At 32.1% G+C, this 23,378-nt stretch overlaps 4 protein-coding genes across 6 annotated transcripts; 1 reads left to right on the forward strand and 3 right to left on the reverse strand.

The window, feature by feature from the left end:
• Positions 1–4,192: 4,192 nt before the first annotated feature.
• On the reverse strand, positions 4,193–8,409 carry LOC100802448 (zinc transporter ZTP29). 2 transcript variants are annotated; one of them, XM_006594981.4, is made up of 13 exons: positions 8,251–8,409; positions 8,009–8,067; positions 7,769–7,861; positions 7,559–7,648; positions 7,335–7,416; positions 7,045–7,100; positions 6,846–6,902; positions 6,565–6,605; positions 5,598–5,665; positions 5,215–5,271; positions 5,010–5,127; positions 4,516–4,561; positions 4,193–4,431 (listed from the first exon to the last, which is right to left on the reverse strand). In XM_006594981.4, the coding sequence occupies exons 1-12, from the start codon at positions 8,312–8,314 to the stop codon at positions 4,516–4,518; spliced, it is 831 nt and encodes a 276-aa protein (XP_006595044.1). In that variant the 5' UTR covers positions 8,315–8,409; the 3' UTR covers positions 4,193–4,431. The 2 variants fall into 2 exon arrangements, with proteins under 2 accessions (XP_006595044.1, XP_003543542.1); XM_003543494.5 differs by having other exon boundaries at positions 4,193–4,561.
• Positions 8,410–10,355: 1,946 nt separating this feature from the next.
• On the forward strand, positions 10,356–12,861 carry LOC100802969 (A20/AN1-like zinc finger family protein). Its single transcript, NM_001255566.2, has 3 exons — positions 10,356–10,601; positions 10,710–10,786; positions 11,952–12,861. Exon 3 carries the CDS (start codon positions 11,968–11,970, stop codon positions 12,484–12,486), a length of 519 nt encoding a protein of 172 aa, NP_001242495.2. The 5' UTR covers positions 10,356–10,601; positions 10,710–10,786; positions 11,952–11,967; the 3' UTR covers positions 12,487–12,861.
• Positions 12,862–13,589: 728 nt separating this feature from the next.
• LOC100804210 (serine/threonine-protein kinase BSK5) lies at positions 13,590–17,861 on the reverse strand. 2 transcript variants are annotated; one of them, XM_003543498.5, is made up of 10 exons: positions 17,468–17,861; positions 17,133–17,344; positions 16,652–16,787; positions 16,311–16,444; positions 16,123–16,228; positions 15,562–15,647; positions 15,172–15,360; positions 14,846–15,010; positions 14,411–14,524; positions 13,590–14,049 (listed from the first exon to the last, which is right to left on the reverse strand). In XM_003543498.5, exons 1-10 carry the CDS (start codon positions 17,547–17,549, stop codon positions 13,807–13,809), a joined length of 1,467 nt encoding a protein of 488 aa, XP_003543546.1. In that variant the 5' UTR covers positions 17,550–17,861; the 3' UTR covers positions 13,590–13,806. The 2 variants fall into 2 exon arrangements, with proteins under 2 accessions (XP_003543546.1, XP_014621578.1); XM_014766092.3 differs by lacking the exon at positions 17,468–17,861 and having other exon boundaries at positions 16,615–16,787; positions 17,133–17,281.
• A 4,186-nt stretch (positions 17,862–22,047) lies between these two features.
• Positions 22,048–23,295, reverse strand: LOC100306657 (uncharacterized). The gene is given in 4 exon segments (NM_001251350.2): positions 22,048–22,305; positions 22,575–22,617; positions 22,710–22,995; positions 23,199–23,295. Coding segments are annotated over 3 exon segments (459 nt in total). The 5' UTR covers positions 22,989–22,995; positions 23,199–23,295; the 3' UTR covers positions 22,048–22,168.
• Between the last annotated feature and the right edge of the window lie 83 nt (positions 23,296–23,378).

Below are 23,378 nucleotides of genomic sequence, written 5' to 3' on the forward strand. Positions count from 1 at the left end.
TCATCATTCAAGTATTCAACGCCCAAAGGTATATATATAAATTATAAATTATAAGCTGATAATTAATTAAATGAGGTTATATATATACGTAAACATTTTGGATTTTCCTTTTTGACTGCAACCTTCTCCCAGTGGTGGAGATTGTAGAGAATATTACGATTTTGGGGACCATTGTAAAAACAACATATCCGATCCTATCGAATAAAGTTGATGTTGTACACATATTGTATCCAAAGGCACCAAACTAGCTAGCAATATATATGGGCCAATGGGGCATGTAGGGCAAGAGATAACTGTTTAATTAAGTTTCTTTATTTTTATACATAAGCCAGATTACTGCTAAGTTATTGGTGTCATTGTTACAAAGCGATAGATAGGGAGAACACAACATTAATACTCGAAGAAAAATGCGTTATGCTCGATTTTCTGTCCTTGTGGGACAATTTTGTCCCTTGATAGCTTGGATCAATGAAAGCACATCTACATAGAATACAAAATATATTTAAGGGTAAAATGACGTTTCATCCGATGGTGCTGCTTCTATATATGCTATATATATGTATACAAATAATATGGTTTTAAAATATGTATTACCTTTGATGCAAAAAATTTAATATAATTAACTATCCTATAAGTCAACATTATTATTATTATTATTATTATTATTGAAAATGTAACAATAGAGTAAATTTTTAAACTCTTAATTGGTTGAAGATATTCCAAGACAGATTTGACAAAACTAATCAATGAGTTAGTTGAAAGTTTATCACTTAACTGAAAATTGATAAGTTACTTTAAGGCTGAAAAGTTATTATTGGAGAGCTAAAAACTAATAAGTTAGTTTAAATAATTAAAAATATTTGAAAAAATTAATTGTTAAACTAACTGGGAAAAAAATTAAAATGGCATAAAAATACACATTTTGTTTATTTTTTATGTATAAATTCTATTATTTCATAGAAAAAGTTAGGTAATTATAATTTTAGCTTTTCAAGAATTTTAAATTCTTATCAATTTCTTATAAAGATCAAGTATTTTATTTAAAATTAATATAAAAATGTAATAATTAAAATAAAGTGTAATGTTTCTTTTATTTTTAGGAATTAAAGACATGTATTGGAGGTTATAACAACTCATACACTCTTTTCAACCAACTGAATTACATTTCCTTGATCCAATAAGCATTGTAATGTGAAAAATAATTTTAATTATTAAAAAATAGAATAGTAATTAAAATAATTTAGCTTTCCCCCTTTACTCATATTTATAGTTTTAAATTAGAATAATCAATGTTTTCAACACTATTTTTTTTATTTCCCGCTAATAAGGCTATGTTAGGTAAATTATTTAAGTTAATTTTTAACTTTTTTATTAGCCAAAAAATTTGTTTGACTATTCGGTAAAAAAAATTAAGTAAGTTCTAACATTTTTAAAAAAGCTAACAGGAAGTTAAAAGTTTGGAAAATTAGTTTATTGAATTGTGAGTGTTTAATAAAATTAGCTATTGAGATAATTTAAAAGTGTAAAATAACATAAAAAATAATAAAATCATGATTTATTTTAAAAAATATAATAAAAATTTTGATAAATATATTAAGGATAAAAATAAAAAATATATATATAAAAAGATAGAAGATAGCGTTGTAAAAAATGTTATTTCAAGTAAGATTTCAAAAAATATTAGAAATTACTAAAAGATGATTGTTTATCCAACCATTAAACAAAATTTTCAGCTAAAAAAAAGTTAAACAAACATAGGTTAAGTTACATATCATTTGCCTTTTTTGATATTTTGAGTAATAATTGGTGCTCATGAAATTACATTTTAGGTTTTGTGTATTCCATGAAACGTCAATATTGAGGACTTGAAAGAATATATGAATAAATTGTGTGAACCAAAGTATCATATATTTTATTAAAATATTAAATTGAATAATGCAAAAAGTGTAATAATTAAAATAAATAGTTTGATATTAAAAATATAACAAAAATAGTATAATAATAAAAAAGTGTTTAAAATATTTTTAATTACATTTTATTATATTATCATAAACTGATTTTTTTAAAAGAAATTATCATAAACTAATATATATAGATAATACAATGAGTGGAAGTGTATTAAAACATTATTAAGAATAAATATGGTATAAAAAAAGCATCAGTTATAAGCTATAAACTATAACTGACAGAAGAAATTTATGGCTTTTTTTTAAAAGCATAAGAAATTTATAGCTTATAATTAAGTTATAAGCTAGTAAATAATTAAGTTAATTTATCAAACACTTTTAACACAATTAAATAAATTTATAAGCTAATCAAATAAGATATAAACTAACTTTTCTTTATGAGAGATATAATAAACTATTAACTTAAACACACTGTATATGCCATAGAACTACTAATTAAGAAAAAGATTAATCTTTTAGTTCAGACTCGTTTATTATACATACTAGCTACTTGTGTTTCAAAATTTAATTAGAAACGTAACACAATTATAGGGAGAATATTTGTTATTTCGAGTCGGTTCATTGATCTTGGATTGAATAAAGTTGAGAGATTTCAAAACATAAAAGCCAACGTAATAATGAAAACTGACCTTATTTGGCTGTTTATAAGGATTCAGACAAAATTCTTAAGGGTAAATTATAATTTATAATATTTAGAAACATCCAACGTAAATTTATTTATTATGTTTCTGTAGGCATGTGAATCTTATTCTACAATAAATATTAGACCTGTCGTCTGAAGCTGATCTTCGTATCTAATATTTTTGTTTTTTTTATACAGAAAGTCTAGTATTTTTTTAATATATTATATTAATTTATTATACATATGAATAAAAAGGTAATGAATATCATCGTAGATGTTTGTCGGTATGAATACAAATGTTATAAACATCTTTACAAAATATTATTATTTTTTAACTAAAAACTTGATCTTATACTCTAAATATTTATAAAATTAGAGTTTCAAATTTTCTCTAATTATTTTTCATTTATATGTATTAATATATTTTATATGAATAAATTAAGACATAAGTTATTATCTTGCCTTTTCTGTATATTTTTCTCTTAAGTATTAAAATAACTCCATCTCTTTTCACTTCATTCCAAATTTTTTTGTAAAATATAATTGTTTTGTTATATATATATATATATATATATATATATATATATATATATATATATATGAACCGTAAAAAATCTATACATGATAGTTTAATTTGCTTACGCGAATATCTAAACAAAACATGTTTTCCACTTTGATTAGCAACAAAACATTTGCGAATTGATCAAGATTCAATTGCTAACATAAGAAGAAATTTTTTTGTTAAAAAGACTGAAATCACTTTGGAAATATTTAACCTCGCTTAACTATGTTTAATAACCCTACTTTAGGTTTAAATAATTTACTGCTTGGTACCAAAATAATATTATACAGTAGTTAATTTAAATTGAACCTTTTAAAGTTGTTCGAGCAGGCATGCATACCAGTACGTATTGATAGAATACATGCGCGCCAAAACCCACATACATAAATAAATAAATATGAATGGTTTCGTAGAATATTATTGGTGAATTTCAAAGCACATGGAATTTTCGCATGACATTCTTAAGATTTTTTTGAATATTAACCTATTTGTTTAAGAGAACTTTTTTTTTTAGAATACTCGTAAAAGAGAACTTTTTTTTTTAGAATACTCGTAAAAGAGAACTGAGAGTGAGAGCCAGACTGATTACCAAAGCAGGCAAGTGGTCCGATTACCCCAGATCCTTTGGGTTTGGGCCAGTGGAGCCTTGAGAGCTGAGAATGCAAGTTAAATATGATTGTTGCTTCCTGAACCAAAAAGTTGTTTCTTGCATCCTTTTTTGGCTTCCGGATTGGCTAATCCGAAATGTAAAATTACATTCCGTATTTGTTGCACCTTTACATTCTGTAAGAAGGTACAGGAAGCAATTTTTAGGGTGTAGGAAGCAACAGCCGCAAAAAAAAACTTGTGTCTGCCTGTGCCTAGTGGAGTAACCCAATTGTAAAGGAAGAATGCTCCATGCATAAATGACTCATGACTCATTAGGAACCTTTTCACCAGCAGAAGTGTTCCTTCCTCTAGCCAACATTAATATTTATGTTATGTGATTGTCTCTTATACCCCCAAGGCTGAAATATATTAACACAACACATTATCTGCAAATTGCGCAATTTAAAGTCCAATCACGTTGATGATACAGTATACAAGGTGGGTCAGTAAAAGAATTAAAGGGGCTGTACTCTTATTCTTTTTTTTTTTTTTGTACATTAGTCTATAGGGGAACCACAATCATAGGTGGAATGCATCCCTAAAATTGATGTCTGATTGATAGGTATCCTAAACACATGGTGGTGCATTATTGTCCTTGGACACTCTGTGAGACCCCTTCTGAAGGAACTTTGCTGCGATAGGTGATAGAATCAGGAAACACATCACAATGTGACTGAAATTCATGACATTTAGAGAAGAGAAGAGGTTGTTCCCACCTACAAGCTTAAGTCCTCAGGTAAGCTGATACTTAGAAAATACAGGCTGCACATCCAGCAATATTAACGAGATGAGAACTCATCAGCAAAAAAGTGACAGAAAGATACTGAAGAGCTACAAATAATGTTTTGACCATTTTGTACCGAATCTGGTGAGTGGTAACATAAATTTTGGGCAGGAAGATACTAAAGAGCTACAAATCTTTTGTTAGAATAAGTTGATATTATTATTAACTCTTGGATAAATGAATAGACCCAGCCAATTGTCTGCACTTGTTGTCACCACAATAACACTCTTGTTTCCTCTCATTGCAGGAGGCAATATTCATTATTACTAGTTGCTAGTTATATTAATTTACTTTTAACATATAGAGACGTGAAAAAGGATACTCAGATGCATTAAATATCTTACCAAAGTAGCAATAAAAAAATAAAAATAAAAAGCTATATCATCAGCTCTTGAAAAACTATTTGATTAGAAATGAGATTCTGACCTTGCAGACATGAAAGCCATCCCCAAAAAGACAGCCTTCACAGATTGCTTCTGTCCCGCATAATCAAAAGCCAATGGAAGCATTTCATGAAGGGTCAGAAAAGCCATAACTCCACCAACTGTAATTAATCATCATAGATCAAATCTGCATAAAAACATAAATGCCAAAGATTCCAGTGACATCTAGATGCTGTATCATTGCAAACCTGATCCAAGTAAACCTTCCAGAATCTCAGGACTTAAGCTGCTAGGGAATAGATAGGCTACAATGAGAGAGAAAAAAACTCATCACACTAAGCTCGACTTCATAATTCACGCATATCTAAGAAATCTTTAGCGTAAAAAAAATAATGAATCTACATAATTAAACCATAAAAACCAATTCTGGAGTAGAGATAGAAATTTAATGGGTAAGGTTGAAAACTTGAACTGGGTAATGCATACCTTACCTGACCCTAATTGAAGCATGTCATGCTTCATCATTGTTATAAACTTATAATACCACATCACTGCTAATTTATTGCTTTCGGCTTCTTTAAAAGGAAAAGTAACCTCTATTGCACAAAACAACATAAATCAGATGACATACCTACAATTATAACTCCCAGGGGTTCAGCAAAGCCAGAAAGTGATGCTAATTTGAATGCCTGCCATTTACTAGGACACATCCAGAATAAAAAGGTTATTATTCAATTTTACATAATTACTTGCACAACTTCATTTAACATAGCAACAAAAATCAAGATTTAAGGTTTAACTAATTATCCCAGGAGTTATTATTATATAACAAAAGAATGACATCAAGGATCAAAGTTTGCAAATGTACCCATCATTACATCTTGAAACTAGATTTTCATAAGCATTTGTTTTTATTTGTATAGGTGCCGGCATTCAAATCCAAAACAGCTATCATTTCCATTGTCACCATCACACACTACTACCACTAATAAAATGGTGACCCACTGATCATATGCATCAGCAAACCTCTATAGCACGAACTATTGAGATAACAATTCCAATATCACCTACTCAGCCACTGAGAACATATTTCCCATGAGAACATATATATATATATGAGGGCGAGCCCTGGTGCAGCGGTAAAGTTGTGCTTTGGTGACTTGTTGGTCATGGGTTCGAATCCGGAAACAGCCTCTTTGCATATGCAAGGGTAAGGCTGCGTACAACATCCCTCCCCCATACCTTCGCATAGCGAAGAGCCTCTGGACAATGGGGTACGAAGTTTTTATATATATATATCATTGTTGAGCGACTTGGCTTCTCTGCTGCCCCTTCAAAACGATACCGTTTTCATGATTTTTAAAATTGAATCACAATTAAATATTAGCACAACTGTTATGCGACGTCGTTTTGCATGGACAGCACAGGGACAGCAGAGAAGCCAGATCCCATTGTTGAGTTCAATATTTCATGTGCAAATTTCAGAGAGAGTAGCAATTGACCATAAACCCTTTACGCTTGAATAGCAATTATAAGTCATTTGTCATTCTCTAAGAGCTACAAATACTAGAACCAACAGGAGTCCTTAAAGTTATTACCTTTGTGTCGCAAAATAAACAGGAAGTGCAACAGCAACACCCTAGAAGACAGAAGGTTAAAATTACAATAAGAACTGTAGAGCATTTTTAAAATGTGTTTTGACGGAATATTATGTGGGTAGAAAAACTGACAAACTCAGAATAATGAACAATAAAAAAGAGACAAAAAAGCATCAAGGATTTTAAGGAACAGTGGTTTTCCATCATTATTAATTGCACCACTCAAATATAATTAATGTGTCTAGAGTAAACAGGCTCCATCACAAGATGAAAAATTATACCTCTGGGATATTGTGCAGAGCAATGGCTAATGCTAAGTTGATGCCAACACGGAGGCCCTGTTGAAAACGCATGTCACAAAACATCAAATTAAAGTGGCACTATTAACAAGCACATCAAGGTGGATAAAATATAAGTAATGTTTCAACAATTAATAATAATGTGGCGGATCCATAAGCACATCAATAGGTTCATGGGTACCTTTAAGGATCCAAGGAACACCGCCATTCCTTCTGGAAAATTGTGCAAACTTATGCCTAAGAAATGAACAAAAAAAAGAAAAAGAACTCAAAGAAACAGAGAAAAATGAGAATTGAAGTTGATCAAGTCTCTAATTAACAAAGATTTTTTAACTCTTGAATACCAAACTCCTAGAAAATTCAAAAGAAATTTAATATTCATAGTTCTCTAATATGTTCATAATCTTTTGGTCCAAAAAGAACCACATTGTAAGAAAAATGTTAGGTTTGAAAGTACCCAGACAATCATACCTACGGCTGTAACAATTCCACTGAACAAAACTTGCCGGCGATGCTTTTTCATAATATCCTTGCCTCCTTCATCCCCATTTTTCTATTTTCAAGCATGTGATTACATCTATCAAAAATTTATATTTATGTAGATATTATTATACATAGCAGCTCCAATGTCACTTTGCAAAAGCAACAATACAGAGGTAGCAGTTATTTATTTGTAAGAACAAGTTCATTAAAACCTTTCTGCCCTTCACATCAGAAGTGGGTGTAAGTGTTGGCTCTGGGATAAAACTGGCAACAACAGCAAAGAATATTACCCCAGCAAAAAACTACATGAATGAGAAGATGGAACATCTGGTCAGAACTAACATCACAAGAGAGAAGATGATACAAGAGAAAAACATTGCTGTTAGATGACTTGTTTATGACAGCTGAAGTGCAAAACCTACCCAAAGGTTGCCTTTCAAGAAGCCCAATGAGTTCAAAGCATTGTGAGCCAAATCAAAGAACGATATGCTAAGCATCAAACCAGCAGCAAAACCCTTCATACAATGAAATAGTTTCAGAAAACAGAATTGACCAAGCAAAGCAAACCAACAAATAGAATACATTTCATCACATTTGACTAAAGAGAGAAAGGGACAGAATGATTCTAACTGAATCAATGCATTCTCATAAACTAAAACTACCTGTAATAGCCCAAGCATCTTCAAACTGGGAGCTTTATTAACAATTACAAAAAGTGCACCTGTTTCACAACGACACACACAAAAACTGAACGGAAATACTATAATTCAAAAGACAAATCGATAACAAATAAATAACTGATGATAAGCTTTCATCAAGAGCTGGAACTGGCATAAATAAATAAATAAATAACCAATTGAAAATGAAATAACAATGTTGAAGCTATGTAAGTGAAATTGTGTACCGATAGAAGTGCTGACACCACCAACAAGTGAAAGAGCAAGAGCTACGGCAACCTGAGAATCCATGTTATTGTTAGGGTTCTTTTCGACTCGATCAATTTCCAGAACCAGAACCGCTAACACTCACTGGACTCTCTCGCCCTTACCTTACCCAAGAACGACGACGTAGCTGTATATAAATATATTTTTATTTTTTACACTTAAATTAATGTTTATTTTTACTTTTTTTTCATTTTTTTAATCACAGAAAAAACGCATGCTATCTAATTCAATCATTTAATTCAGTGATTTAAAATAATTTAAAGATGAAATTGATTTACTTTTAAAAAATTTAAGAATTAAATTAAATATTTTAAAAAATTAGAAATCAAATTTAAATTTTTAAAAATTTTGAAATCAAATTAAATCATTTAAAATAATTTGAAAATTAAATTAATAATGAAGAAAAAAAATACAGGTTTGAAAAAACGCCCATGGTCATGGCTGGTATAAAACATTTTTTAATTAACAGAAACGTCATTGCTCGCGAAATTTTTTTGTTTTTGCGCCAAAATCGTCACTTCATTTCTAAACTATAATTATTGGAAACAAACAGAACTTGAAGTCTGAAGAATTGTAAAAAAATGTCTGTAATCACAAATGATTATATGTATATATGTATATGATGAATTTGTTTATTATAATAATGATATTTCAAAAGTAATAATGTAAAAAAATTACATTAACTGTGTATGAAATAAGGAAAAAATCTAAATGATTTTAATAGAATAATGGATGGGTGGGATAGTATTTATGATATTTTAATTAATTTGAGAACTGCGTGTGGAGATAAAGCAAGGGAAGGGACTATAATATGGCAGTGGAACTTGTGGAAGCAACAAACGGATTATTTTCCCTCTTAAAACCGATAGCACTCTCTTTGTTTGTTTATGACAAATTAAAAAAAAAAACAAAGAGAAATAGAATGAAAATATAGTTGAATGTCGAATTGTTTACGAGGAGAAAAATAAAGTATATAAAAATGGTAAATAATAATCAGAAAAGAGAAGTAAAAATATAGTTGAAAGTTAAATTGTTTAGTTTAAGAAAAATTGATGAAAAATAGAGTATAAATATTATAAAGTTGTTTGATTTAGATGGAATGAAAGGAATTTTTTTAAAGTTATAGAAGTATCGTTAATCAATAAAGTTAAATTTGATTGAATTTAATCAATTAGTTCACAATATAATCGACTAAATAAGTGTATATATCTTTTATTTTTTGGCGAAAAAATCAATTAATTAAGTGTACTTCTGAAGACACAATGTTGTGTGATTTTCTGTGTTGAAACTTATTTCAAGGGAATGTTTTTATCCATTAAGGGTTATTTTAAAAAAAAATACTAAGATAGGTATTTTTCAAATTTATTATGAAAGGATGTGTAAGTCATGTTTCTTTTTTTATTTAAAAAAAAACTAATATTAATTATTAATTTGTTAGATTTTCGACTTTCACTATTTTTTTAAAAAAATATTACATGATGGAGTCCCTAATCAATGGCAACTTCATTTTTTTGAATGCATATCAATGCACCCATCTTAGTGTCTCCACCTTCATAAAACTCATAAAATTTAGACCCCATTTGACAATAACGACTTCAATTTTCTTTTTCTTTCGTTGTTGCACTACTTCATTTTTGTTAGAGAATGATGCACAACCATCTATTTAGGACTGCAATCAATATTGGGAACTCACCTTTCAACATATTTTGTAGAAGTATATATATAATCAAAGTCAATTTCACACCTAACAAAATCTAGCTTAATTTTACTTATTTCTATCCCTAACTACAAGTTATCTATTTATACTTTTTATTCATTCAATATGTAAAATTTGTCCTACTAGATTTATCAATATGAAAATTATAAAAATTATAAGAATCAAGCAACATTCATAAATCATAACATAAAGGTGATCAACATATTGAAAATCATAACATAAACCAACTCGGGCGTTTTTGCCGTGATTAACCTTCCACCTCACCAAATTTCCCATTATCGTAACAAGCACTTAACAAAATATTTACTGGACCGTCTTGCCCATGTTCCCGAACGACAGTGAAGTTAACACTGTCACCGTGGCAACACCGTCAATAGTTATTTGAGTAGGGGGAAATTTGGAAATGCGAGAGGAGCGCGCCATTAATAATTTCACACGTTGCCTCCAATCATGAAATAGCGTTCATTTTGTAGTGAAGGAGAAAACAAAAGCGTTTCTAAAATCTAAATGCACAAAAAATAGAGAAAGATAGAGAGAATAACAGCACCTCTTTCTCTCTGTCTCTCTCCCCTCGTTGATCCCAAATCTACTAGGGTTAGGGTTCCGTGGCCTTTTATCAATTTTTTTTTTTTTTTACTTTTATCGGGTTGTCATTTTTTTAATAATTAATCTGTTTTTCTGTTTTTTGTTTTCTGTATGCAGGATTCTCATTCGATGCGATTCGGCCGGAAGCTTTCGTTTTGCGGATTTTTTTAATTATTATTTTTCCTGGCTATCAGGTTAGTTTGTGTCTTGTAATGTTCGCAGATTTTATATTTCATTTCTGTTGCGTTCAAAATCATTTTGTCCAGTTTTGATTTTTTTTCCCAATGTTTTTTAAGGAATCTGAGTTTTGGTTGGGTGGAAAAATGGATGTAATATGTTATGCATGCAGATATGAGATATGTACAAAGGGTAGACAAGTAGGGTTGCCATATTCATTTTGAAATATGTTTATTGAATTTTCAGTGCAGGAACTCGACCCCATGTGCTCATATGATGGTTGAATTGTGGTCTATAAGGCCTGATTGTTGTTCAATGTTTTTGGGACTTATTATTGTTGTGTTTCTTTTTCTTTTTTTCATGTTAGTCGATAGGTTCATGTGGTTTAATGTTTTTGTGTTTCCTTGAAATTCATGTTTTTCAAATAGTTTTTATTTTACTGGAGATAGTTGTTTTGTCATTTCTGGCAGAGCTAGCACTATAGTATTGGTTACATGAATGAACAATCTATTCTGGTTAATGAAGAATTTCTTTTTGTGTATAATTTGAGAAGGTTTGTGATCTAAAACAGTTGTATGAGCACAAGTATGGGCAGAGGAATCATATATGCAATTCAAAAGTGAAACTTTTCTGAGAACGGGACTGTCTAGGATTAGGAATAAGCTTAGGGGATTGTTCTGCATTATCTTATAACATCGAGCTTGTTTGGTAGTATGCATTGACATATGTTAAATGCCTGTTTAGGAAACACAAAAAATCAATTCCTCCCTCTGTGACACATTTATGTAAAATCAATTTCTCCTACCGTGACACAATGAATTCTCAATTCCAACATACCAAACATACCCTTAACTTGATTTCTTGCTATTCATGAAGAATTTCCAGTTTTTTTTTCCTAGAATTAAGATTTGAACCTTGGGCTTTTGGGATTTTGTTTGTTTATGTGAGCTTTCGCATATGCTGCTTCAATAGTTAGACAAAGCACGGTATGTGTTTCCTGCTTAAGAGCACACTTATCAACTAGCTTGATTTGCCATATTTACACACAAGTGTCAGGAAGGGTTGCTAGTATGTATGTTAATATACATTATTGGACAATGTATGCTCAGAAATGGCATTTGTTCTTAAATTAGCTATGACTTTATCATTAAAAAGTTTAGTATTTAAATCTCTTTGGCACAGGAAAGTTGAAAAAAAGATGGACCATGACAAGACTGGATGCCAAGCTCCCCCAGAAGGTCCTATATTGTGCATCAACAACTGCGGATTTTTTGGAAGTGCAGCTACCTTGAGCATGTGTTCTAAGTGCCACAAAGACATGATGCTGAAGCAGGAGCAGGCAAAGCTTGTAGCATCATCCATTGGGAATATTATGAATGGGTCATCAAGCAGCAGTGGAAATGAACCTGTCGTTGCTACCAGTGTGGATGTTTCAGTCAATTCAGTAGAGTCTAAAATTATCTCTGCTCAACCTTTAGTTGCTTCAGGTTCAGACGAGAGTGATGAGGCGAAGCCCAAGGATGGTCCAAAACGATGCAGCAACTGCAATAAGCGGGTTGGTTTGACAGGATTTAATTGTCGATGCGGTAACCTTTTCTGTTCTGAACATCGCTACTCAGACAAGCATAATTGCCCATTTGATTATCGCACTGCTGCAAGGGATGCCATAGCTAAAGCAAATCCAACTGTCAAGGCTGAGAAACTTGTTAAGATCTAGATTTGTTGTCTTTAAGTTTCATGCTCTAGGTGCTGTTATGCTCATTGTTGTCCTCATGAGATGATCCGAGTTTCCTGCATTTTAATGGTATTATTATATTTTATATGTGATGGAGGACTTGGAGTTATAGGACATCGCTGCAGTTCGAAGTACTATTTCATGTGATTTGCAAAAATATACTTCCCATTCTTTAATTTCAAGTATTTAAATCTCTGCTGGTTTGGTGGAAGTTGGTGTTGTTGGCATTGTTAGGCATCTCTGTATTAGTACCTGTCATAATGGTATGTGCAATTTACAGATGATTTCAAGGTCAATCATGTCCTTGGATAATTGGACATGTGGTTAGATTGTAAATTGTAGATGTGGACTTTAGTGATGCTCGTTTAGATTCATTTACGTACATGATCAAAAGTTCTTCTATAAAGCTATTAATTAGAGTTGGATTAGTGCCGAAGGTTGGAGATAATTTGATTGTCACTCCCTCCCCTTTTTTATGATAAGCTGAACCTGCAGTGCTTCGTATGTCAGTCTGTATTCATGTATCAGTGATTGTCATAATAAATACTTGAACTATAATGACAAATTATGAGTAGTGTATGAGTTTTTGTAAACTCTGAATACTTGAGTTCAATTTCTCTGAATAAAAAATAACAAGATTTGTATCATGACACCTGGACTATCTGACAATTAAAAAAATAATATAATAATTATTCAGAGAGAAAGTTGTTGTTAGAGAAAAAATAATATAATAATTATCCCGTCTCCTTGAGCAATAATTATCTTATTTTATATCTACGTATATTTAGAAAGTTGTTGTTAGAGAGAAAAAATTTCCGCATAAAGCAAGGGCAGTGAAAACATTTTGTTACAAATTTATTGCATTTAATACTATTTTGTCTCTTGTTACCCAATCAATAATTAATTGAAGATTTTATTTTTTTATCTAATTGATTTACATTTAATCACCTAATAGAAAATCAAAATCAAATTGTATTATTTGTATAAATTAGAATTTTCTTTTTTATATTAATATTTTTTAGTAAATAATTAATAATTAAATTATAAACAAATAAATATTACTAATTGAATATTGAATGTTTAAGTTATTGTATATAATATTTTTATACGAACTAGGGCAATTTCACAGCTTTTTTTTAGGAAAACAAAATCCTAGGAGGCATAGACAATAAGAGTTTCAAAACTGTTGAAGGAAATAATGGACAGACAAAGATACATACAGCTAATGCTTGTAACATTTCCTTGAGAAATGAAAGGGAACCAAAAGAAAGGGAAGAAAGAAAACAAAAAGCTATGTACACTTCAGTTTCTATGTTTTCTGGTTTCCAGAGTTGTTGCATCTTTAAGACTTTCCTCTGCATCATGGTCCATCCCGAGGCTGAAGAGGGCCACTGCTTGAAGATAGAATGCAATTGGCCATGTGGGGGATACTGATTGAGCTTGCATGGCATCTCCCAGTGCTTCTTGTACCATGTTGATCATAAGGTAACAAAAGCAGCGCCTTGCATACACAGTTGGTGATACCATCGTTCCGCCATCGATGAACTACACAAAACAAGCAAGTAGGAATTCTCTCGAGAGAAAAAAGGAGTACAAGAAAATACTCTTTTAGTTTGGGAGGTGCATAACAGTCTAGTCTTCTTTATTTAGCATGTTTTGTGAGTAATGAAAGGTTAATTGATAATTCTAAAGCATTGACCCCTTTACGTTACCAACTAATCATTCACTGTTTTAGCCAAATAACAGTAAGTAGTAACACATAAAATTCAATAGAGTAAAGATGAACTTTGTCTGCCATGAAGTTGATAACCAAAGGTTATGTAGTTTGTACAAAAGTGTGAAATCTGCATGCTATTTTGGGAGATTCATAATGGATTCATGCTCCACGTATTTCTAGCTGACTTACTTGTGTATAGCACTCAATGGCCTTAGAGAAGTCTCTGGCATGGAAAGCAGAATCTCCTTGCTTCTTAGAATTTAGTGTTTCTTGTATTTGGTCTGTCCACACTTGGAACGAAAGCTGTGTTGCAAAGGAAGGGCACAAAGGCAAAAATACAACGTACAAAGTTAGTGAAGGTCAAGCTTGATAAGAACTGCACAAGCACAACAACATATCTTCACGGAGCTAATGACTTTAACTTTCTTTCTAAAGAAATGTGATTGTTTTGGGCAAGCAAATTCATCATCAATATATATTGAGAATTCAAGGCAAAACACCTAGGCTTACCAACTTGTATATATAGAACAAGAAAAAGAAAAATAAGTAAATCCAATCATATCATAGCATTCTTGGTAAAATCTATCACAAGGGAAAGAAATATGGGGAAACGTTGCATTTTACCTCATTTGCTACATCTTCATCATCCTTGTACCCCACCGTTTCCAAAATTTCATATATTGAAGTGAGATCTCTTCTAGAACAAGCTTCACCAAAAGGTGTCAGTGGAACTGCTTCCTTTGATGGGGTAATCTCATCTGGTATGCCCAACAAAACTTGTGATGGAACCTGATAAATAACACCAGATTTAAACTGAATAAATTCTTATGCTTCCATTGAGTTTTACTAATCTGGTAAAATACAGGCCAACCAAGTTATGTTGATCCTTGATTGACTTGTGATAGAGGAATCTTCAGACAAAAAACTGGGAGGAAAAAGGAAGTGCATACTGAAGTTTCTTTCTGAAGAGGAGCTAGAGCAGTCACAAGCGACTTGGCGTTTGGCCTCTCACGAGGTTCATACTGTAAACAGCGTGAAGCTAATCTCACTATCTCAGTTCCATCATCATTTGAAATATGACCTTCCAAACATGAGTCCACCAGCATCAGAAAGTTTTTGCCACGTATTAGGTCAAGTGCCTACAATTGAAAGGATTATGCACCCGTTTTATTCATGAACTCTTTAATTGTTCTGATCATTTTGAGCAAATCTATCATAGGATGCTACTGTAAACCCAGTAAAATTCAGACACAAGTTACCAAAATTCTACGAATCAAATATTCATTGAACAAAATAACATTGAATTAAATCAAAGAGAAAGTAGAAAGCTGGGAGTATACATGACTGGGTGGAATATGCTTGCCACTCAGAAGATCAAGCAAGAGTGTGCCAAAACTGTATATTACACTTTCTCGGGTGATTCTTCCTGCCAAATTTCAAACAACTGTGTTGGCTTGGTTAAGAAATTGAATAAGTCAGAATGCATGAACATATCAAAATAAATATGCCCCTGTTCCAACTTCCAATAAATAACAAGCTTCACCAATTTTGAAATAAACAATTTTTTTCCACAAGTAGAAAAATTGTAAGAACATAATATGTCTATTCATTTTACTTTAATTGTAAGAGCCAATCTTGAAATAATGCCTATACCAATGAATATGTCTATTCATTTTACTTTAATTGAAGACAAAAACAACTTTTGCTTATGCAAAATGAATGTAGGATAAACTGAAGACATAGATAGTAATACTATATAATTCAACTAGCTAGGGTACAACAATCTAAACTGCTTTTTTATAGCATTGAACACCTCCTTTTAAGACAATCAGAAATGCATATACTACATCTTAAGACAACCAAGAACAAGATCAGCTTTTGTAAGAAAAATAAATTAGTACCTGTCCTCAAATACTCAGGTGGGGTGAAAGCTAAATTTGTACTATAGCTTCTGCCATCTCTGCTGTTTTTCATGAGTCCAAAACAAGAGAGCCTAGGGTTTCCATCCTGTCCACCATTGGATACCATGTAAACAAGGGATAATAAAACATAACGGCATAAGCTGGCCTGGTCATAAAAGCTTAAGTACCTGATCAAACAAAACTCGATAAGCATTAAGATCATGATACAATGCCCTTCCTTTACTGCTGCAGTACTCCAATGCTTGTGCTAAATACAAGGCCACTCTCAGCCTCATTGCCCATTTCATTGGCTGGCTCTCCCCTACCAGATTAGTTCAAATCGTACAAAAATAAAAAATCATTGGTCGACATGAACTTTAAGATTTCACAAATTACATTAACAAAATGAGGAAAGAGCAAATTAATTAGATTTAGTTTATTAAACAAAATGTGGCATCAATCCATATCCATCATTGTCAGCATTCTGTTTACCAGTTGAAGAAATGCATGACGGTGTGTGTAAACTCACAGTGAAAGAGATGTTTGGAGAGAGTTTCATTTGGCATAAACTCAGCAACAAGCAATCTCTCTTCCCCTTCACAGCAACAACCAACCAAGTTAGCCAACCGCTCATTCCTCAGCTGCCCCACTGCCCTTGCTTCCTCCTAAATGTTCAAACCCACAAAAGACATCAAAAACTAACCTTCCACTCACAGTTCACAAACATGCAATGCAAATTTCTTACAATTTGGACTTGGGTCTAAGTGCACGTTTGATTCTCAGGTGCAAAATTACGTTTGAGGCAAAAGTATTTTTTTCCAACGGATTTTACTTTTATCCGTTGGATTATTGGAATGCACATAACATTTCCAACTTTAAATCAAGCATGCAGTAACTCAACTCGAAAATTGAGGGCTGCCTCGCGTTTATGTACATTATTTGAGCTATATGACTAGTCAATGTGGTGGGATCTTCAAGAAAGTGCAAAGGTAAAGGAAAGGAGCACGAACTAGGAACTGTCGAGGATCAGGCCAAGCAGACTTGTTGAAGCGCTTCACAGCAACCAACCTATCATCTTCAGTCCTTCCTTTGTAGACAACATTGGGAGCCTTCTCACCGTGTTCCGAGACTATGTTGTCGGGTGAAAATGACGATGTGGCACTTCTCAGTTGATCCAAGGTGAACTCGGTGAAGCCAACCCAAGACTCCTCCTTCTCATTCTCTGTACCCAGAAACGAGTCCGTGTTTAAAAAACAAAACTTTAATTCCAAAACACAATGATGAAGTAAAACAATAAGTTTTTTTTTTTTTTTTTTCTGGTGTGAATAGTGAGATATGAGTTCACCATTATCAGGTAAGTCATGAAGATTGGGTTTGGAGTTGGAGGGGCACCAGCATAGACACAATTTAGAACAACCAGCTCCCATTGATGCAAGTTACTAAAGCAAGACTACAACACTTTTTTCTTGTCTTCTCTCTCTCTTGAAGTGTTGTTAGGAAAGAAAAAAAGAAGGATAAGGAGGGTGAATGAAAGAATGAGGAGAAAGAGAGAAAGTTGAAGGGAGAAAATAATTGTTCTGTTGGATCCAAAGGACATGTGTTTGGTGGCATCAAAATCATTCACCACCTCTCCATCATTTCATTTGATCTCTCTCTCTCTGCTTTCATTTCTTCTGGTTTCTCTGTTGTTATTTGCTTGAGTCAATATTGTTTTCATTTTAATAAGCACCGACCGCTGGATGATATATGATTGATTCTGTAACATATGGAAAAAGTTTTAACGGGAGAATTGATTTCACACTGTAACTGTACTGTTATAATGCTATTGTTTTTCATTGAACAAGACTGCTTTCACGTGAATAAATAAAAATATATTATTTTCATTCTTGTTATTTTTAGGGGGGGAAATATAGATGGTCTACAATTATGCCAACGTAATAAAAACAACAGAGCCTAAAAAGATACACCTAACAACCTTTTGAGACAATTATCCTTAATGAAATGTTACAAACTTTTTCCAGTAAAAAAAAAGTACTTTAAAAAAATTTCTTATAATTTGAAGTCTTGCAATTAAATTCTTAAACACAAACACAGTTTATATCTCTGTTAATTTATACTGACTGAGTATTGAGACATAGCATACAATGAAGTTGAGAGAAACCTTATTTTCATTTGTTGTAAGACACATACAGAGGAGGGTGTATTATAATATGTACGCAGGAGGAAACCTTATTCCCATAACTCAAAAGTTCTATACATGTTAAATTTTTTAAATTTAATTAATAAAAATTCCCCCCTAAATCATCCCAATTTTTGGAGAATAGCTAAAAATGAATTTAGGATAGATTTTAGTCTCTTCTACTTTTCTCTCTTCACTTCTCAGTAGATTTTTTTAATTAAATAAAAAATATAAAAAATCCTTTCTTTTTTCGTTCCTTCCAATTAAATACTATGTTAACATAAGAGTTGAGTTTGATATTGAAAAAAAAAATCATCAATTAATATGTCGCTAACTTTTTTTCCCGTTTCTTTTCAATTTTTTAGTTGGCCCAATATCCTTTACAGCTTTTTGTGTCGTCTGAATTGTAGTAACATCAATAATGTCTTATGTTAATCTACCACTTGTGAATGGGCACGTCGTAATAAAAGGAATCGCTATCAATTCCCCGACAAATGATATCTCAACCTTGATATATAGGGTCAATGTTCATGTAAAAGATAAGTTTCAATAACGTGTACAAGTTGTTGTGCTCAAGCTGTAGATATAGTTGCATCTATAATTATGCAGTCCTTTTCACTGTAATACTAAAGTAGTTACTAAACAGACTAAGACAAATAAGAGCTTGCTCAACTTGTGTACCTTCAGTTCAACAAATATAATTCTAATTATGAAGAAACACATTATTTTGATTTTCTCAATCATATTTCTTTTTGTTTTTCAATGATAAGGTCCCGTATGGTTTTTATGACATTATTAACTCATTCCAGCTTTGCTTGCTTACATTTAAAGCCTTGATCATTCATATTGGCTATCCCTTTAATTAACGATGGTGCAATCCCTTGATCCATGGATTGTGATTATGTTGTCATTATTTTGTCTAGAAAGCATGATCATGGCGTTCTGTGTAAAAACAACTTCTTAACCCCCCCCCCCCCCCCCCCCCCCCCTCTGAATGAATTTAGATCTAAATAAGTTTTTATCGATAAATATTAGTTTTTTTTGTTAGTAAAGAGATTCAAACCTATTGTCTCTCAGTCTCTCCTCTTCTTCCACCAAACCAACTTTATATATTCGGATTTGAATAACTTGTGTCGGCATGAATTTGGAATTTTGATCAATGTCCAGAATGTATGACCGTAATTAATATACAGAGAATTTCAAAACATACAAAGTGACAAATGTTTGGTGTCTCCATTCTTTTACAATTATTAAGAGAGAAGAGCGAGAAAGAATTGTTATATACTATCATATATGGTCCATGTTTGCAGCTTTATTGGCTTATTCTCTTCTTCTATAGGATTGTGAAACGAACATGTTTCCTACAAATTAGTTAATTTTTATTTTACTATACATACAAGTATACAACCCAACTGGAATGTTTTTTCTTTTCATGGTTACAATAATGTAAAATGTGAAGAGATGGACATCACATCCAAATCCAGCTATACTGCATACAAATGTTCCACTATACTTGAAAAGTTGACACTTGACACAAAGGGGTCCATTATAATGTTTCTTTAACACTTCGTCTAATAATAGAGGTCTATTGGAGATACGTTGTATGGTTATGAAAACCTTCGACAAAGGGTATTTTCTTGATCAATTTTTACATATAGATAATTGCTACAACCTGAAGTGACTCAGTTGGGCCTATTTGCCATTATTATGAACAGTAAACAAGAATTGTCCGCTATAGTTTCCCCTTATAAATATTTAAGTTATACAAGAAAAATAAACATACAAAAGACATGGAAAGTTGTATTATTAAATTTTATTATTGTTAGCATGTGTCTCGTGCTAGCATGGATCTAACAAAAATCGGATGATGACGAGGATGTTGATATCGTCGAGTTGGGAAAGTACATGAAGCCAGGTGGCAACCATTTGTAAAGAGTCTAATGCCTAAGTTAGAATTCAACATAGTAACAATATGTTTATATATAGAGAGAAAACATATGAAGAGGATATATAGACGATTATACGTGAGACACTAATTAATATTTCTTATTTTCAAGTTTTAAAATGCTGTTAGTTTTCAATTAATATTTTTTATTTATTTATTGACATATGTCCTAAATACACGTTAAAAAAACTTTTTAAAAGTTTACATAAATATATTGATTTATGAAAATATTAGGGTTTCAGTTAAAGTAATAATTATGTTTTTCTTTGCAAGCAAAATGGAAGGAGAAAAACTATTTTCTTACTTGACACAAGAGCAACAGAAAAGTCAGACATATTCTTGCCTAGTGTTTTGTCACCAAACAAACAACCTCAGGAAATAAAAGTGCACAGTCATGGCATGGGTAATGATATCTTGGATTTGGGAAATTTACATTGAAAGGGAAAGGACAGAGGAAGTGTCACGTTATTAGTATAGATACAATACAATGGAAAAGGTAAAACAGTAGTGAGTTAGATAGGAAAGGAATTGAAGAAAGCAATGTGATGTAACGACTAGTGTCTCCAATATCATGCATGCATAACTTCAATACAGCGTCCCACGGGAGGATTAGAGAATCAAGAATGCAAATAGAAAAAGGTTTTGAAAAGAAAGGAAAAGAGTAGCAGCAAGCGTGGGACATCAGAGAAGAAGAATTCTTTTTATTTTATCATTAATTGAAAATGCTCAGTAACACATAAAAAAGCATCAGGGATTTTACAAATATTAAAAATAAAAAATAAAAGAGCAAATAATAAACATTAACAACTAACACACACATGACCCAACAAATAGACAGGAAGCACTATTATTGATTGTTAAATTACATCATCGGATCAGATCAACCCACTGTTAGCCTGGCCATGAATTGAATTGTCTACTTCACTTGGATTCTTTATCTGGTTACCACTCTTCCCCATGTCCGCAATAATCCCATCCCATTTCATCATCCTCCTAGAGCCAATTGAGTTAAACTCTTTCATTAAGTGATTTTTCAAATATCGAAGATTAATTTTAATATGGTTTTCAAAATCAGAAAACTAAACCCAACTACTTATTATTACGAATAAAACTAAATTTGATCCGCTTAAACAAGGTTTCAACTTCTTGACTTAAGAATGAAAAACCTAAGAAAAAAGAAAAGAACTTGTCTAGTAGTTAGTCATGTTCTACACCAAAAATTAACCATCTACAAAAGTCCAAAGATACTTTGTACTAATAACACCATTGCCAAAAAAAGAAAAGGGTAGATCAAATTGTTAAGAAATAAGTTGGTTTGATTGAGAAATTAATTTTTAAATACGGTTTACCCTGGAAGATTTTTATTTAGATCAATTGAATTTTTCACTTTCCTACTAAAATTCTTCTAGTGTGTTGTTTTGGAGCAATTTTTTTTATTGAGAATGTGGTGTGGTGGATGATGTAGAAATTAGACAATAGGGAATGCGTTTTATTTTGAGAAAAATAAATGTTGGAAATGTGTACAAAGCAGTCATAGTTTTGTTGAGAGACTAAACACAGTTAAACAGCTATAACCCAGTTTCTTTCCCTTACTTTTCATCTCTGCTATATTGTATTTATAAGCAACAATTATACCCTGTTCACGAGTGCGACATTGATTCTCAAATCCTCGTTACGTATATCCCGTTTTCTTTATGTTTCTTGAGGATATACCAACTTGGAAAATATAACAGAGTAAGTGATTTACTAGTATGGATGTAAAATACGTCAAAGACAGGCACAAATAAAGTAAGAACCAAATCCATCCACAGATTACTCCCTCAAAGCACGTTTCATGGTGGACTAAAAAATGCAGCCATAGTCGAAAACAACTATGTCAACTGAAAATCAACCCTAAGACATGGGATAATGACTAGAAAGTATCAACTTGCTGCTTCAGTTTCAACTTTTAAGCCACTGTCTGTTGAGCTTTCTAATGCTTTTACTACATTTGGTAGGTACCTCCAACAGCGCTTGTGAACTCCACTAATTTTTTTGGGAGCATCCGCTAATGGCAAGCCTGCAAGAATATGAAATCAAGCCACTTTGTTAAGTGTATATAATAATTATAATAATAGATTTAGAGCCTATGATATAATAATAAGATTGATTATCCTATATGGCCACCATGGTAAATTCATATGTAAGAATTCGGAAAGGTATTCTTAGCCTAGCCTATACACTAACATTGAAGAATAGCACTGCGTGATTATCACTGCCTTCAACAAACAGAATAACCAAAAGTCAAAAAACAAAACAATTCTAATGCAACTTATGACACTAACTAACCATTTTTAAAAGCAACCCCCCATGCTTTTCCATGTCTTCCATCCTGCAAAAACATACATGAAATAAAAATGAGACTCTACAATACAATTCATTGTGAAATGAAATAGGCGTTCAAGATTGAAAGAGCAGCACCACCTTGTAGAGATTGATTTTAGTGATTTCGTAAGAAACTTCATTCCAGTGAGTCTTAGCCATGTGGTAGCCGATTCCCCAGTTAGGTAAGAACTGAGCCACCTCGAACAAGTTCTTCTTCTTCCTTCGCTTTGATTTATTAGGGTTCTCACCAGAAGAAACCGCAGCAGCAGCAGAAGAAGAAGAAGAAGAAGAGCTAAGGGCTCTGATGCAGTTGAGAGAAAATCTTAATGAGGGAGAGTTTCGAACAGATTCAACTCTGCTACTCAACGCACTTGCCATTGCTTTTCTGTTAAAATCACAATTCGTAACACGAATCGTAAGATTTCTACAACATTCATAAAACTCATATATAGGCATATAAATTTTACATATGCACGTAACATAACATAAAAAGAGAGGGAAAATAACTATATAACACACATCAAATACTTAATTGAGCTTAAATTCATAGAATCGTAATCGTAGATTCATAAACATGAGAAACCGAACCCGAACAATAGCTAGCTCGCAGAAGCAGAGAAACAAGTCGCAGAGGATCAAAACAGAACTGGTTTGAAACAGAGACGATCTTTGGTCGCGGTGGATTGCGAGAGGTTGAAGATGCAGTCCGTTTTTCTTGGTTCTCTCAGTGTTAGGGTTAGTGAGCACTAGGCTTTTGGGCTTTTGTAT

This window comes from Glycine max, chromosome 13 (genome assembly GCF_000004515.6).
Source record: "Glycine max cultivar Williams 82 chromosome 13, Glycine_max_v4.0, whole genome shotgun sequence".
Taxonomy (NCBI): Eukaryota; Viridiplantae; Streptophyta; class Magnoliopsida; order Fabales; family Fabaceae; genus Glycine; species Glycine max.

Excerpts from the sequence above, each read along its gene's own strand:
- LOC100802448 (XM_006594981.4), bottom strand. The coding sequence starts at position 8,314 with ATGGATTCTCAGGTTGCCGTAGCTCTTGCTCTTTCACTTGTTGGTGGT. Across the intron at positions 7,101-7,334 it reads TGGAATTGTTACAGCCGTAG|GCATAAGTTTGCACAATTTT; the intron begins GTATGATTGTCT and ends TTCATTTCTTAG. Across the intron at positions 5,272-5,597 it reads CCTGGGAGTTATAATTGTAG|CCTATCTATTCCCTAGCAGC; the intron begins GTATGTCATCTG and ends CTCTCATTGTAG.
- LOC100804210 (XM_003543498.5), bottom strand. The coding sequence starts at position 17,549 with ATGGGAGCTGGTTGTTCTAAATTGTGTCTATGCTGGTGCCCCTCCAAC. Across the intron at positions 17,345-17,467 it reads TCATGACTTACCTGATAATG|AGAATGAGAAGGAGGAGTCT; the intron begins GTGAACTCATAT and ends TTCTGGGTACAG. Across the intron at positions 16,229-16,310 it reads ATCGAGTTTTGTTTGATCAG|GATGGAAACCCTAGGCTCTC; the intron begins GTACTTAAGCTT and ends AATGGTGGACAG.
- LOC100802969 (NM_001255566.2), top strand. The coding sequence starts at position 11,968 with ATGGACCATGACAAGACTGGATGCCAAGCTCCCCCAGAAGGTCCTATA.